The sequence below is a fragment of the Dermacentor silvarum genome, chromosome 1 (assembly GCF_013339745.2).
Source record: "Dermacentor silvarum isolate Dsil-2018 chromosome 1, BIME_Dsil_1.4, whole genome shotgun sequence".
In the NCBI taxonomy this organism is placed as follows: domain Eukaryota; kingdom Metazoa; phylum Arthropoda; class Arachnida; order Ixodida; family Ixodidae; genus Dermacentor; species Dermacentor silvarum.
In genome coordinates this window covers 14,812,255-14,829,320 of record NC_051154.1, presented here as the reverse complement: position 1 = coordinate 14,829,320, position 17,066 = coordinate 14,812,255, and the positions used below count along the sequence as shown (strand labels likewise).

Sequence of the window (17,066 nt, the reverse complement as noted above, 5' to 3'; positions counted from 1 at the left end):
TATTTTAATGTTCGAGAGGTGGAACCAAGTTTGAAACACAAGTGTGTAAGCGTTTGATATAGGATAATCTTTAACTTGTTAAAGACTAAATATAGTTGGCACTAGGGGCTTTTCAAAAGATAAACAATATATGTTATAAAATGGCACTTAGTGCATAATTGAATAAGATACACAGCACTAGTGAACCCCTGTACAGTACAGTTAAACAACAAATAAGAAAAATGGCAAAAGTGAAAGTTGAAGTCCAACTGAAATATGCAAGAAATTGTAATATACACAGGGGGAAAAAATTACTCCTTCAAGGTCTTAAACCACAGGCTCTTTTCTACAGAGCGAAGGAATGTTAATTGGCCGGGATGTTAGGGTGAACCGGACACCTTCTTTGATTGGCCACGTAACCAGCATGCGAGAATAGATGCTCGGACGCTATAGATTTGCTGGAATCGACATGAACTCCATCGCTACGTCAAAGTACACGCTCCAAACCGGCGCGCGTGCTGTGTCACGTCTTTATTGGACTGGGAGTGGCACGACGATCGACGACTGGGTTGCTAATAGTATGCTTTGAATTGCGAGAGCATTTCAGTCCTCCGGCGTCGGGCGGCGTGGTCGCTCGGCACGGCATCACTCGGGACTCGGAAAAACAGTCGACAGTCGCTCTGCCACAGACGCACAGTCAATGCCTGTGCGCCGCCATTCCAGCACGATTTCGATATGTTCGCGCCACTCCTGTCAAACTCTCGAAAGCGGCGAATCGAACAGGCCTAATTGATTAAGTCTATTAAATGAAAGCGTGACTTCGATGAAAAATAATCGTTTTGCGGGATACATTTAATAGATTAATCATTCATCGATATTACCAACCCTAACACTCCGCGTCTCTGGAGACCCTCTCCTCCGCGCATGACCCGCACATGCGCCGTCAACGGGACATCACGACAACGGTGGCGGCGCCGACGGCGTGAATGCGGCTCGAGCGTCCGTGTAAATGCTATCGCAATAATAAACCATGGTCAACAGCGTGCGTTATGACATGGCGGCATGTCACACGCCTCGAGGCTACATAATCTGTAGCCTCGAGGCGTTTCTGACAGTCGCACGACAGAGCCTTCCGACACAGCATATTATAGTGTCAGCTGCCTAGGATCGGAACTGTCTGTCAGAGCCCGGAAAACATCCGCCATGGTGGCTCAGTCAGCTAAGGCGTTGCGCTGCTGAGCTTGAGGTCGCGGGATCGAATCCCGGTCGCGGCGGCCGCATTTCGATGGAGGCGAAATGCAAAAACGCCCGTGTGCTTGCGTTGTAGTGCACGCTAAAGAACCCCAGGTGGTCAAAATTCATCCGGAGCCCTCCACTACGGCGTGCCTCATAATCAGAACTCGTTTTGGCACGCAAAACCCCAGAAAGAAGAAGAAAGAGGCCCGGAAAGGGGCCTTTCATGGCGCTCGTCGGCGGTGAGTTTTCTCGCTACCACAATCGACCGACGCCCGTAACGAATAATCTTGTCAAAACGGACCGTGGTACCGAATTTGCAAGTTCAATCATACTCTTCGTAGTGGTACGTATGATGACAAACAGCTGCTTCCAACGAATGACTTCGCGAGTCATGACCACTGATTTTTCTCGCCTGTCTCCAATCTATAGAGAACGATTCTCAACCTTCGTGCCGGGACGGCCACAAAATAAATCATTCTCGTAGCCTTCGTGCTTTGAAGACTTCTGTGAGCTGTAGCCCTCGATCGAGGACGTAGATTCGATTCAACGGGAGGAAAGAACAAAGCGATAAACGCGCGGGCGGGAGAGTGGGGTGTACGGGACGCGCAATCGAGCGACTGGTTCCTGTATCGATAAAAGCCGTGGAGTCGACGAAAAGTAGCCGGCGCCTCCCTTTCATTCGGCCTTTATGAACAGCGATTATCTGTTTCGTATTTGAAAGGTGGGTGGGCGGAGGGTGTTGCGTGATTCTGCGCAGGTAAGTACGCATGCGCTTGGAGCTGCGTGTGGATGCGCGCCGCTGGCTTTAGCGGTGCACCGAGCGCCGGGAAAATCGCCGAGTTGACGCCCTGCTGTTCACACATCGAGTTCGTCGAACACGCGTTTTGCTGCTGGCGGGCAGGCCCCTCAATAAAAAACAAGTTATGCTTCTAACGGCTGATCGCTGTTGTGCTGTCTTCTTCTCTTCGAAGATGACTTAAAGTGGTTACCGAGCTTGAAGCGGGCGGCACAAGTGGGAAGTCTGGCGTAAACAACCCGACCCGAACCGCGCTTGCAGACGCTTCTGACGGGCCGAGGTCTCAGCGGCTCATTGCATCAAGGCAGACAACAGCCGCGGTCTCATCATTAAAGAAACAACAGAGCGTGCTGTTCTCTGCTTCTTCAGCTGCACCTGACCACTTACCTCGCCAAGCGAGTCGGGAAGACCGATCGTCGGCCTATACTACTTGCAGGGTTGTCGACCTAGCCCGTCAAATTTTAGCCCGACAAAGCCACTTTTAGACCTGTTGCGCTGTATAGTGGCTGGGTAGCACAAATCGGCGCTTTGAGTGGCCCTCTTGCTGACTGTAAGCCGTCTCGCTTGGTTTGTTGGCGCGTTCAGGCTAGATTCCTGCATTTGCTGATATCTCCATTTGCTGGAAGCAACCTGTATCCCATCCCGTCGAACGGGCGCCCAGTTCTTGACATAATCATGCACAAAGCAGTAGCTAAACATTTCGACATAATTACCTGTCTACATGGTTGGGAAATTGATTAGGACTTTGAGGGTGACTCCAACCAGATAAGGGAATTCATTAACCCGACATTTAGGAGCCCATTCGCGACTGCTCCTTCGGGGGGTATTCTTCGGAGATGGCGGTGTGCAGCAGTAGCAAACGACGCCGTTGGGTCTCTGAAACCGTCGTTGGAGCTGTTTTAATTCAAAACTTCTACGTGCGATGAACACCAGTTTTTTTTTTTTTTTTTTTGCTTGGTGTTGAACAAATCTTTCTAAAAATCGCATGGAACATATAGCGCCATACGGCTTGGTCAAGTAGATTACGTGAAGAGGCCAACATTACTTGCAGGACATATTGCGATGCCTATAGGTAGCCGATTAGAGATTCACAACTCGTTAATTATTCACTTGAGGACTCACGTTGCAATTGTGAAAGCCGACCAGTTGTAAAGTCATGCTATATATACTTAACTAGGATTACTTTCGTGATTTTCAGGCATGGAGTGGTGCCTGACACCGGTAAAGAAAAAAAAAAATCCATGTTGCCGAGAGCTAGTGGGGCTATACTAGTTCAGGTGCAACCAAACTAGGCAGGCCCACTAAGCTTCATCAAAGTCACTCCCTCACCAGAACAGGAATTGGCCTCCCTGGTGCAGTATTCGGCCACTACCTCCCTGATGACTCCGACAAAAGGGGTAATTGGAGATCGCAGGGAGAGGCCTTCGTCCTGCAGTGGACATAAATATAGGCTGATGATGATGATGATGATGATGACTTTCGTGATATCAGTCCCCAAAATTTCCTTAAATGGGCATAGGTTCTAACAGTGTTGATAGCTGGGCGGTTTGGTACGGATGCATTGATAGAAACTGCGCGACATGATGGGGCACTTGGAGTCTGTCCGCCTTGTCTTGTCGCGCAGTTTGCATCAATAGGCGTTCTATATAGTTAAGATCGTCGCGAACTTCTAGGGACGCCTTTGGGAAACTGAACGCATGCAGTAAGCTTCGTAGCATAATTTAAGGACGGATATCTGCTAAGCAGAAAGAAAGGACTTCACTATACGGTTTCAGTTTCGCAGTTGTAAGATATGTGCTCTAAAGTGAATAATTGTTAATTGGTGAATGGTTTATTCATTGCGATATCTCACACAGGTAATTTCCGCCTCTTCCAAAAATCCGCTTGAAGACGTAGGACTTCGGTGATTTGAAAAAAATAAATAAATAAAGAACACGTTCCAACTAAATATAAAAGAAGAAAAAGTGGTCTCGGGTCTTCGAGTGAGTTTCTGGTGACTGGTGAAACGCCACAGACGATTAAGAGCTATCTCATAGCGCGACACACGGCATATGCAAAACATATTGCCGAGATGACAAGCGAACTGGGATGACGGGCTCATTACAGAATGTAGTGAGGAAACTTAAATGTTAGAGGCCGAATTCGCAAAGGCTTTTCGTACTAAAGAGCTGTTTGCCATTGGCCGACCGCCACCGCTGTCCATTATGACGATTGGATGGCACCTGATCTCAGAAATAGTTCTAGGCTTCTATAGCCCAAGGAATTGTTGGAGTATCAGATGGATAGAAAAGCGACAAACGATTGCGCGCCCGCGCCTTTAATCAGTCGCACGTAAACGCGCAGGCTACATAAACTCAGTCGCGTGATTTACTGATGCTCACTGTTTGCCACGGAAGCATGTTTGTGCTAACGGCAGCCAGCGTCAACATATACAGAGCCGGTCACTGTGAATCACTGTGCCAACGCAGCTGATTTCGTCATTTTATTAGCCTGATTAGTTGATGGAGTGTCCATATAGTGTCTATATAATTGCTATCGCAATATAAGCACGATAATACGCGTCCTTACTAAACGAATTGACAGAATGTGAGGGGAAGTGCTTATTCCGCACCCGGTCTCCAATGCGTTGCGATGCGACGCCAGCAATACCGATCCGTGCAGCAACGCGTCTCTATACAAGCCTGGGACTAAGTTGTATCGGAGGCGTGTCTTCAAGCTTCCCTATCAGTGGGAAAAGTGTGTGCAGGGCAATGGAGATATGTGGGAAAATTAACGAAAAAGACTAAATAAGAAAGTGACAAAGTTTCGCTTTCAATGAATCATTTGTGAAACGTTATTCATCGCTTTCACTGTGACCCTCGTATCACGCCTTCCTACATGACCTTCATATGCCTGTTTCTTATTGCCACAATAATATATATATATATATATATATATATATATATATATATATATATATATATATATACAAAGAAATGTAAAGCTTACTGGAGAGAAAAAAAAAGTATTCGAAGCTTGTTTCTTGTATATGCAAGTCGTCATTCCAGATTTGCGTTGCTATGAGTGCCTGAATACTAATAAGGCGTTTTCGAAGAGTCGACGCCCATCCGAGTTGGCAAGTGTGTGTAAAATTAAGGAATTGATGTAAGTGGTGTTGTAGAAGGCGCAATAGACTGCTGTCGGTTGGTGACCTCCGTCGGGTGTATGTCCGGATGGACCGTGGACTTTTCAGCGCGTCTCCTTTTCGCCCGTGGGTGCCCCTATCTTGTGTAACGACGTTACGCACACATACCGCCGTAAGTGTATGTAAGTGGACCTCTTCGATTATGCAATCCCGGACTGTCCGCAAACCGTCCGCGGCTTCTGGTCTGACTAGCCCTGACAGAAGAGCGCGTCACAGTCACGTGATCCAGCTGTCAGATTTCGGTCGAATCACCGCGACCGGAAGTCACTCTCCTGGCTGCCGTCGTCTGCTCTTTGCTATTCGTAGATAGCCCCCTATCCAGCGTTTTATTGCGATAGCAATTATATGGACACTTGAACTGGATTTCTGCCGTCGGCGTCGTCGTCGCCGTCGTCGTCGCCGTCGCCGTGAGGTTCCCTATAGATAAAATCTTTGCCGCGCGCCGTATGCCCTAGAGGAAGCGTGCGGAGACGCGCGCTATCACGGAGAGCGAACGCACTCAATCTCCCACGCGCAAGCAAGGAAGCAGGAAGCCAGCGCCGGAGGGAGCAGGGGGGGGGGGGGGGGGGGGGGGGCGCACTTCTCTGCCAACAACCGCGCTCGTCGCTCGCTCGCACCGTCTCTTATCTCCACACGGCTCTGACCTTTAAGTGCATTCGCCGCTCAGTTTCCGTTGAAGCGATAGACCGCACGTACCTTCGCCCGCTGCGGCGTATGCTTGCTGCCAGCGTTTTGACAGTCGTTGTCTGCTGTCATTCAGTGTGATCTCTTCGTGTTTGTGCGCGCTCACACCACGCTTGTTCATTCAGTTCGTAATAGTCGGGCCGCATTTTCCAACGCACGCTACACACGCAATGCTGCCCGGATCGGCAGTGCAGCGCTACAGGTGTGTCCCTTCGCACGCGCTGCCCACGGGAAGCGCTTCTCATCAACACCACCGTTTCACACGCGCCTTCTCGTGGTCATCGAGTCTCTCTTCATGTCGGTCTACTTACGCCGCAGCACACCTGCTTACTTAATCAGCTCATGTTTACTACAATTCATATTGCTACCAAAGCCGCTCACCTTACTTCGTATGACATTGCTGTGTTGCTATCGCATTAATTGCTTCGCCCTTAGGGCGAAACTGTCACATTTTTTATTAGCGTGGCCTCCGAAATGGTGCAGTCTCAGAGGCGTACGTCGCCGACACAACCATGAAGCTAGCACAGTGTAATCGTAGCCTGAGCGCGTAGAACGTTTTCGCAAAGCGCAGTTTATTACGTCGCGCTAGCCAGCTCATGACCTGAGAAATTTAAGTGGAATTCCAACACGGACGTAAGCAAAATCGTGGTGGTGGTGAAATATATTTATTGGCCCTAAAATTGCTGTGGAGAGACTCCGAAATCATGGTCGTGCCACGTTGCTGTTCATGCAGAAAGCATCCGCCTATGCATCCTCGAAGCTCGCGAGACCGTCTGCTAATTAAAGGCCCGACGCGTGAGAGAGCGCGTGTACACCGTCTACTAATCCTGCACGTCAAAAATCATACGCTCGATCTTGGTAGCAGAAGGGATCAACATATATGTCAACAGCAATCCGCGAAGCTCCTATTGTATACCACCCCAGCTACCGGCGTGAAATAGCCGCATGCAATATATGATTCCTTGCACGTACGCTAGTTTCACTTACCTGAAAAGCAAAATTTACCTGCTTACTGCGTACGTATATAGCAATGCGCATGACAGATTTCGTGAAACACATTAAGAAAAGCAAGCATGTGCGCCTGATCGCTGTGCTTCTTTCTTAAAAAACAAAAAACAAAACAAACAAAAAAAAAACACGAAGACTAAAGCTACAGCAATTAGACGGCTCGTAAAAAACTTGCATCATGGCGCACAAAGCACCGATGTAACAGAAGCGATAACTCAATGCACAGTATAGTTGCCGTCTGGAGCGCGCAAAGTACGCAGAAGCACACGGAATCTTTCACAACATGGCGTCAAACACCGCGCGCATCTTTTTAAGACAGCCGTCGTCTGCTAGCTACTTGCACTTGTCCGAGCAAACATCTGCTGACAGCTCCAACAGTCCGCGGGCAGTCCAGAACTTCCGGTTCGTGAAAAAACGAATGCGCTTCTGACAACACTCGGACTGGTGGGCGGAGCTTCGGAAGCTGTCCGAGCAAAATCGAATGTGGCACAGCAGTCCCAAGCAGTCCGGGACTGTCGGGGATTGATAATCGAAGAGGCCCAGTGTATCCCTATAAAGCCAGCAGCTGTAACAATACGCGCTATACCTCCGAGTATTGTTTCGCCAAATGTTGGTTCGCGAAACCACTTAACTGCGCCACGTATACTAGAGGGGGACGAAATAAATGTAAGACGGGCGTCGTTGTTTCGTCTCCGTCATTTAGCGCCGTTGATTGCTTTCGAAATGTGTGACCTACCTGCTCACTGATTAACGATAGTGCTTGAGTATGTTCTTTCGTTTGTTGGGTTCGACGTCCCAAGGCTGTGGAAAGTACGTGTGATCTTGGTCGGCGTCCCAAGTTTATTCTTGTGTCGCAGTGAGCTTCATCAAAATTATCGAACATGCAAGTGTGGGCGGATACTTGCGTCGCCTAGTCGTTGCGCAACCGTATTCCTCGCGTGAAGAATACGTCAGAGCCCCTCGTGGGGGCGTCAGCCCGATTGGGATTTCTCAGCTGGTTTTTCTCTCGTGTGAATCCCATGTGAGATGGACTCGCCGTGACGTCGTGGAGGCCGTGCTCGTAAGCGTTCACCGGGCGCCGACTACGCGTCAGATATCATGCGCAGCGTCATCCTCTCTGTTTCCCCTACGCCGATGGAGCGGCGCTCGCTGGGGATTTCCTTTCTATTTTTTTTTCATCATTAATTAAACAAATAAACTATTTAACAAGAGACATGCGAGGGAGCGGCATGCGTTCCACAGGTTTTCTAAATGTGCTAAATATTCGCGAAATAAAGATGTTAAACGTGTTAAATATAATTACGCTAAAATTGTGCTAAACAAAATACAGCACGGATTTTCGTTTCGTCTCTGGCACACATGCTTAGGTCCCAGTATACGTGATTTAGCAGTCGGAACCGTCGAAGCCGCTGCGGCAGCCCAATGGCGTTCGTTGCGCTGCTGAGCGCGAGGTCGCGGGATCAAATCTCTGCCGCGGCTGTTGCATTTCGATGGAGGCGGAATGCAAGAATGCTCGTGTACCGTGCACCCCCGGGTGCACGTTAAAGAACCCCAGGTGGCCAAAATTATTCTAGTGGGCCCGCTACGGCGTGCCTCATAATTAGATCGGGGTTTGGCACGTGAAACCCCAGTTCTTTTTTTTTTTTTTTTTTTTTTTTAGCCGGTGAGTTACGTCACGTGGACACCAAAACAAATGTAGAAAAAAAAAAGGAATACAAAGAAATGTAAAGCTTACTGGAGAGAAAAAAAAAAGTATTCGAAGCTTGTTTCTTGTATATAGCAACGGTCGAGTAAGTATTAAACGGACGGCCTATGACTCCGCGTGCGATCCGATGTACGCGACCTGTCGCACCATGACAACCGCATCCGATCCGTCAGGTGACAACAGATGCAACCCCAGTAGCCGTCGTTCAAACGCGTCGTGTATCGAGCCCTGCGTAGAACCGTGTTAGCGATTCAGTTGTCAACCATTTGGTGACACTTTTTTTTTATGGTCGATATAGTGACATCTAGTAATTGTCTGCTCAGTGGATGGCGTCATGTACTACGTACTAATTCTTATTTATTTATTATTATTTTTATTTTGTGGCAAACAGTAATAAGTAACGAGGAGGTATATTTCTCGTGAAATCTTTAAAGGCGGCTTCCAAAAGAAAAAGTTATAGCCGAGTAACGGCATGGCCTGTCAATTTGCTTAGTAGTGCTGTTTAGGCCGCACTTAGCCGTTACTGGTGAATGACCAGTTATCTTGTTACAGTGCAGATATGATTCACCATTGCGTATGTTTTTGTGGCTGATACGCTGTACACAAATTGTTCCCTGGCACTGATAAATATTTTCACGTATGAATGTGAGCAAGTGCTATAAGCTGGGTAACTATAAAAGTGAACTTCGTGACAACTACTCCTGTACGTATTGTCATCCCAGCCAAACAGGACACCCTGTATATTGCATTTATTTGCAATATACAGGGTGTCCCAAGTATCATGCACCAAGATTTAAGAAAAAAAGAGCAATTGCGTTACTCGAAGAAAACCTAGTGCACATTGTTTCCAGTATAGTGGAATAGCCGCCAGTCGTTTTTTCGTTACTGAGATTTAATTAGGTAATTGCAATTAATTATCTAAGTCGAGAATTACTGTCCTAATTATCAAAGTGTCAATGAGAAAATTGTAGAGCAACACGAAAAACTCCCTATACAGCTTTCTGTTGCTCAATACGTGATAAATAAAGTTGCTCTACAATTTTCTCGTTGACACTTTGATAATTCGGACAGTAATTGTCGACTTAGATAATTAATTGCATTTACCTAATTAAATCTCAGTAACGAAAAAATTACTGGGGGCTACTCCACTGTACTGGAAACAATGTGCACTAAATTTTCTTCGAGTAATTGCTCTTTTTTTTAAATCTTGGTGCATGATACTTGGGACACCCTGTAAATAGAAAGAAAGCTCTTTATTTAAAATGCAGAGTGATTATAGCCAGCGTATTTTCGCCTCGCCTACGTACTACTCTGCAGGGAATGGGACGAAATAAAAGAAATGCTTAGAAGCAGAAGAAAGTGAAAAAAAAAAAGGTCACAGTTTCGCCCTAAGGGCGCAGCAACGAATGCGATAGCAACACAGCAATGTCATACGAAGTAAGGTGAGCGGCTTTGGTATCAATATGAATTGTAGTAAACACGAGCTGATTAAGTAAGCAGGTGTGCTGCGGCGTAAGTAGACCGACATGAAGAGAGACTCGATGACCACGAGAAGGCGCGTGTGAAACGGTGGTGTTGATGAGAAGCGCTTCCCGTGGGCAGCGCGTGCGAAGGGACACACCTGTAGCGCTGCACTGCCGACCCGGGCAGCATTGCATGTGTAGCGTGCGTTGGAAAATGTGGCCCGACTATTACTAACTGAATGAACAAGCGTGGTGTGAGCGCGCACAAACAAACACGAATAGATCACACTGAATGACTGCAGACAACGACTGTCAAAACGCTGGCAGCAAGCATACGCCGCAGCAACGGGCCAAGGTACGTGCGGTCTATCGCTTCAACGAAAACTGAGCGGCGAATGCAGAGAGGTCAGAGCCGTGCATGTGGAGATAAGAGACGGTGCGGGCGAACGACGAGCGCGGTTGTTGGCAGAGTAGAAGTGCGCCCCCCCCCCCCCCCCTCCTGCTCCCTCCGGCGCTGGCTTCCCGCTTCTTAGCTTGCGCGTGGGAGATTGAGTGCGTTCGCTCTCCGTGATAGCGCACGTCCCCGCACGCTTCCGCTCGGGCATACGGCGCGCGGCGAAGATTTTATCTATACGAAACCTCACAGCGACGGCGACGGCAGAAATCCGGTTGAAGTGTCCATATAATTGCTATCGCAATAAAAAAAAATTGGCTGTGGGTTAAACCTAGTCGAGTAGCGATAGCTACAGACCCCCGGCTGCGCTCATCAGAGGTCGGCGCTGTAGATTCATCGTTAGAGGCTAAGCGAGCCCGTCTAGCGGCATCGCTTTCACGGCGTTTGGCCAACCGTTCGGAACGCTCCTCTTGAGTCTCTTCGGCGCGCTGTCTCCTCTTCATTTCTACGGCGATCCCTGGCCTCCTTCAGGCTGGCCGACTTCTCACCATCCATACCGCGGCCTCAACTATGGCTCTCCCCTTCTATACTCCCGGTTATCACAGCTGCGGAGCGCGGGGTGTGACGTCGTACAGAGGGCGCAGCGAGCGCCCAATGGCTAAAGCCCCTATGTATAAATATAGGGGCTTTACCAACGGCTAACCAACGGCAAGAGCGGTGGCCGCGCGGCGACCGCGACGAGCCGAGTCGCCGGAGAATCGAGGCCCGTGGTGTGACGTCACACAGAGGGCGCGGCGAGCGCCCAACGGCTAAAATCTCTATATAGGAAAAGTTCTTCTTTCTGGGGTTTTACGTGCCAAAACCAGTTCTGATTATGAGGCACGCCGTAGTGGAGGGCTCCGGAATAATTTCGACCACCTGGGGTTCTTTAACGTGCACTACAACGCAAGCACACGGGCGTTTTTGCATTTCGCCTCCATCGAAATGCGGCCGCCGGGGCCGGGATTCGATCCCGCGACCTCGGGCTCAGCAGCGCAACGCCTTAGCTGACTGAGCCACCCCGGCGGGTATATATAGGAAAAGTACCGCCATCCTTTGATCAACGCCGCTTCTCTCCTGTATCTCCGATTGGACAATGATAGCGCACGCTTTCACTTCTTTATATTGTCAGCTTCTAGGACGGCTCTAATTTCTCCTTCCCTCTCCCCTTCCTATTCCACATAATAGGCCTTCGAGCTATCCTACAATAAATACATTTTTATCATCATCATCATATTGTTTTTTTCCGCCTCAGAGCCATGTTGAAAGTCACTCTGCGCAGCCGCAGTCGCCGGCGGCGGCCGCGGCGCGCGCCCGGCCTGAAAGCTTCAACAAGTACTTTCGAGGGGCGCCACCGTCGACTTGCTTTCGCAAGCAAAAATTAAAGAAAAAAACAAACAAGAGTAGATGGCGGTACTTTTACTATATAGGGACTTTACGAACGGCAGGAGCGGTGGCCGCGCGGCGACCGCGACGAGCCGAGTTGCTGGAGAATCGAGGGCCGTGGTGTGACGTCACAGTCCGGCCACGGCTTAAAGTGCGGCGACGGCGAAGAGGCGAAAACCTGGCGTAGTGCAACTATGGCTACAAAAAAAAAGTTCTAAAAAAGAACTGCAATATAGGACACTTACGTAAAGCGCAGCTGAGACTAAAAAATAGTCTTTGCTTCTATGATGTGCGTAACAGTGAGTAACGCTTCGTCAAAAGGAAAACGCCGGCTGTGTGCTGATGTCCGCTTGTGATAACCGCACTTGTTCCTTGCGGCGCTTTTTTTTTTTTTTTTTTTTTCAGAGTGGGGCATCCCCAGGCCGCGTGCTTATTTTGCGTATGCGAAATAAGCAAACGTCTGCGATAACTTTGCGTTATGGAAGGGAACCGCCGTTTCCCACGTCGAATACATGGTTGTTATCCGTGCACTGTTGTCCGTTATTTAACCAATGGATATAGCGACTCCTCACTGGGAAATGAGCAAGCATGTAGTTTAGGTGGAGCACGTATAGGCCAGTGTACAATCGGCAAACTATGACCTTCACGGCGATGCGGCGTCGCGGCCGCATCGCCGTCTGTGCAGGCGGGCAGAAGAGACGTGATATCCCCGTTGCGTGACGGGCGCCATTGGGTTGGCGCTAAGTTAGCCCCATTGCGCCGCATCAGAATTTCGTAGTAAGTTTTCGAAAGTTCTTTTCCACCAAGCTCATCATTCAACGCGGTGCAATCGAAGAAACGGAGAGTCGGTGGGCCTTCCAATTAATACTATTATTTTTTTCAAACTCCATGCCGCAGCGCTACACGTTCCTCTCAGTTGTTCGCGAGACAAACCTACGCCCGTTCAAACAACGACCTGTCGCCCCGGAAGGCGTCGCGGGCGTTATCCGTTTGTGTGTGTGTGTGAGTAGCGGCGCCTGATGAGCCACGTATGCCAACGCTGATTAGTCCAGTCCTTGTGTTATTTTCTCGCAGTGCGCTCCCCCTTCCCTCATGGAGCGGAGGACGCACCGGAACGGCCGCCAGGATGACAGGTAGGCCGCGATTTGTTTCCTGCTCGTTCGCCTGCGCCCCACAGCGGCGCTGTCGGACTGTGCACCTTCTCCACCTTGGGAAGGGGGGAGGGGGGGGGGTAATTATACTATGCTTCGTTTCATGGTCCGTGGGCTTCATTTGAATGTGACTAACGAAATTCGGGACCCTCCTATCCCTTGTTGTCGTCCCTTTTTAACTGACGCATTACGAAAGGACAACGTGAGTGGTCTGGAACTGTCAGCGACGCAGACGTACACTCTAGCAGGTGTTTCAGTGGTGAGTGCCTGTGATTATTAAAAATAGGAGATTCGAGGCAACATTATATTATTAGAACTTGTACAGTAATCGCTAATTCGACCATTAGTAATTCTAATTCATTAACTTTTAAAATTAATAGCTTTAGCGACATTTCTTTATAGTCACACTATACGCAAAGCGTATCGATTTGCTAGAAACTCTGTGTCTAGCAGCGCTTTCAAGAAATATGGACTGAAAGTGCGCTGGCGAGACTGCTGTTCCAGTTAACAAAAATCGGCATTTGGGGAAAAAAACAAATGCGAATTTGTACTTCAGCGTACACGTGTACTGCGTACATACTGACACCGTGGAACCGTCGGAACTTGCAAGTTGGTGCACTGCTTGGGTCTGATAGCAACATTCCCAGTTTATATAATAATAATAATAATAATAATAATAATAATAATAATAATAATAATAATAATAATAATAATAATAATAATAATAATAGTTTATTTCTGCCTCAAAAAATACAGACAGAGGAGCTGCAGAAAAAGCTGTCGTAAACAGCTTGACTTGGCCGCAGCCCCGAAATACAAAGCAGCAGCGACAGGCAGTCTCATCGCAGACATGACGGCTTCATGTTAAAAAAAAAGTAACAATATAGCAAAAACATAAGACCAAACAAAATCTTATCTGCACTTATAGGTGCACAAACCAAATTACTTCGTCAGAAGCGTGATTACACATATTTAAGACAATCGTCAAATAACATGCATGAAATAACAGCACGAATGACAAAAAATAATATACACAATATAAATAGAACACAGAAAACATCCTATGTTAAACTTAACTGTATTTGAAGATTACTCAATAGTGCATTCTTTTACATATGAATTGCATATGGAACGTATATTTCGTTGGGTAAACAAGTTGATGTTAGCAGATTCGTACGCGTTGAGAAGGGAAGGAAGGGTGTGTCGCTCTTTCCCCGTATTGATGCGTGATGTTGGCACCAACCAGTTTTCGGGGTGTCTGAAAGGGTAACTCTTTTTATTTTCTTGTAAGTTTGCTAGATGCCTAATGCGACCTATATTATTTCTTATTTCTATTTTAAAACGAACGCTGAGCCGATACTGATACAAATCAAAGATTTTGACTATACCAGTTTCAAGAAAAAAGCGTTTGGTGGTTGTTCCATAATTTGCATTAAAGACATTGCGAAGGAACTTTTTTGGCAAAATATAAATTTTCTGTAGACAGGACGGTGTTGCAGTGCCCCATACCAGCTGGCAATAGTTAATGTGAGAATAAAATAATGAGTTGTAAAGAAGCAGTTTAATTGGCTTAGGAAAAATGTATCTGATGCAGCCAATTGCGCCAGTTATTCTAGCTAATTGTTTGACAACTTGGTCCACATGTGCTGTCCATGACATAGTTGAAGAAAATGCTGCACCGAGACATTTAAAATGATCAACTATTTATATCTGTTTGGAGTTAAATATGATACTATTGTGCGGGGAAACCGGTTTATTTTTCGGCCTGAAGATTACCGCTTTTGTCTTTCTCTCATTTACACACATATGATTACATTGGGACCATTTTTCCAGCGAGATCATCGTCGTGTTGCACGATTGTATCAGTTCGTGAATGTCATTTCCGGAGAAAAAAATGCTTGTATCATCTGCATATATTATGAATCTGGCATTTGGGTTAATGTTTACAATGTCATTAAGGTAAATGTTAAAAAGTAATGGCCCTTGTGGGACATCAGAATAAACAGGTTTTATGTCTGAGTACGCATTATGTATGTCAACCGTTTGTTTCCTTTTAGACAAGTAAGATTTTATTAGTTTTGCAGCCTGTCCTCGGATTCCACAGTACCATAGTTTCTCTAGAAGTAATTCATGGTTTACAAGATCAAACGCTTTTTGGAAGTCGACGAACATTCCAATCACAAAAGCTCTGTTTTCAAATTGTGACAAAATATACTCTTTTTGTTCTAAAAGCGCCAGTTCAGTAGATTTGTTTTTTCGGAATCCGAATTGACATAGTGTTAGCAAATTTTATTTATCTATAAATTTAGTAAATCTGGAGTGCAAAATTTTCTCTAGTGCTTTGGAGAAGACAGGTAGTATGGACACAGGTCTATAATTGCCGAAATCATTTCTGTCTCCCTTTTTAAATAAAACAGTTACTTTTGCAATCTGCATTTGTTCTGGAAATAGCGATGTAGCTAAACAAAGGTTAAAAATATGTGTGATAGTTGGCGCTATAATATCTGCAACATATTTTACAGGTTTTATCTGAATGTCGTCAATATCGCGGCATCTGCTATTTTTTAAGCTGAGTATAACAGTTAGTATTTCATCCGTTGTCACGGGATCTATAAATATTGCATTATCATTATGAATTGCATATATTGCATTATCATTATCATTCACCCGTCTTACGGAAATTGTGTCCTTACAAATAGCTGTTGGATTCTCTTTATGCGATCTCCTTTGTATTTAATTTATTCTTAAGAATTTTTAATGGGTATATCATATAACTTAAATAAGTTAATATTAAATAAGCACAAAAATTTACGTGACCTTAGTAATAAAAATATAACTGATGAACAAGCAAAAGATTTAGCTGCAACAGCTTATGGAATATTTAGAAGAAATAGCAAAAAAATATAGCCCCGTAATCGTGGTTATTTAATTCTTGTGTTACTTTACGAATATTACCATCTGATACCGCAATTGATACTGCAGATCTATCACGCCCTCCTACTAAATAAGCTTCTAATTTAGTATTAGGAGGAAAGTCAACAGCTAAGTTCCAGCGATGCTAATTTAGAACTAGATCTATCTTTGATTTTAGAATATTGCTTCTCTATCTTTTCTTTTCTTTCACCTTTCCCACTGCTATCATTTGTGCCTTACAGGGCAAAAAGGCAATGCCTATCTAAGCACGAAGCATTTGTGTGTCTCATGTTGGTTTGCCAGCTGCAGTGCTCGCTGTGTTGAGCAAAGCCTCCGGCCTCTTGCAGGAGGCTAACGTAGACATTGTTATTTGAAGTCTACTAGACTTAAAATGCGTGAGAACGTTGCCGATGGCTGATGCAAATGTTTTACAACTCTTCGTCGAGTGAAAATCGATACACCCAACATGCTTCACAACACATGCACACACCGCGGCTGATGATGCGCGTCGCATTTTTGCACATCCAACATAAATTTCCAGATACTGTAGCTACTGCTCCACCTAAAAGCTACACGGTGGTTGTTCGACGACCTCGTAAGAATTGACATCTCGTAAATTGCACTCAGAACTAGCTAAAACACCTCCAAATCGTTCCGCAGCGAGCGACCGGCAACACATTCAGGCCGCGCCGCGCCGGCTCGGCTCGCACAAGCCAGAGAGGAGGAAAGGCTCGTCGCGCGCCCTTTCCTCCTCGCCCGATGAAAGGGTCTATAAACATTGCATCATGTGATCTCTACGTAACCGTTCGCTTCACAACCGTTACATTATTTCATTTTTCGCATCACAGAGATGTCAAGTTCAACTACAGCTGAAACTGCCATTTTTTTTTTTAACCCTTTCTGTCTGTCCTCATGTCTGTTCCCGCCGTCTGGCATTTCGCAATACCTCCTGGGCAGGAGAAAGAAGTGGAGGGGGAGGGTGTAAGGGGGACTGCGCAATGGGCGACACTGCGAAGATGGAACTTGGCTCCGGTGAAGGCATGCCTTTAGAACGCCGGGCCTCTAGACACGTGCTGTCGCGCAGGAGAGCTTTGGGGCGTCTGAAGGTTTCGTCGCCGTGTGGTGGAG

The 17,066-nt window shown here is 46.7% G+C and overlaps 1 protein-coding gene across 4 annotated transcripts in view; it reads left to right on the top strand.

Annotated features, from left to right (window-relative positions):
• The window catches only part of LOC119457165 (rho-related BTB domain-containing protein 2), a 275,684-nt gene that overhangs the window by 44,689 nt on the left and 213,929 nt on the right, over window positions 1-17,066 (top strand). For all 4 annotated transcript variants that reach the window (XM_049665101.1, XM_049665103.1, XM_049665100.1 and 1 more), the window contains exon 2: window positions 12,949-13,007. In XM_049665101.1, coding sequence (XP_049521058.1) covers window positions 12,967-13,007 — 41 coding nt within the window. In that variant the 5' untranslated portion in view covers window positions 12,949-12,966. The remainder of the gene's footprint in view (window positions 1-12,948; window positions 13,008-17,066) is intronic.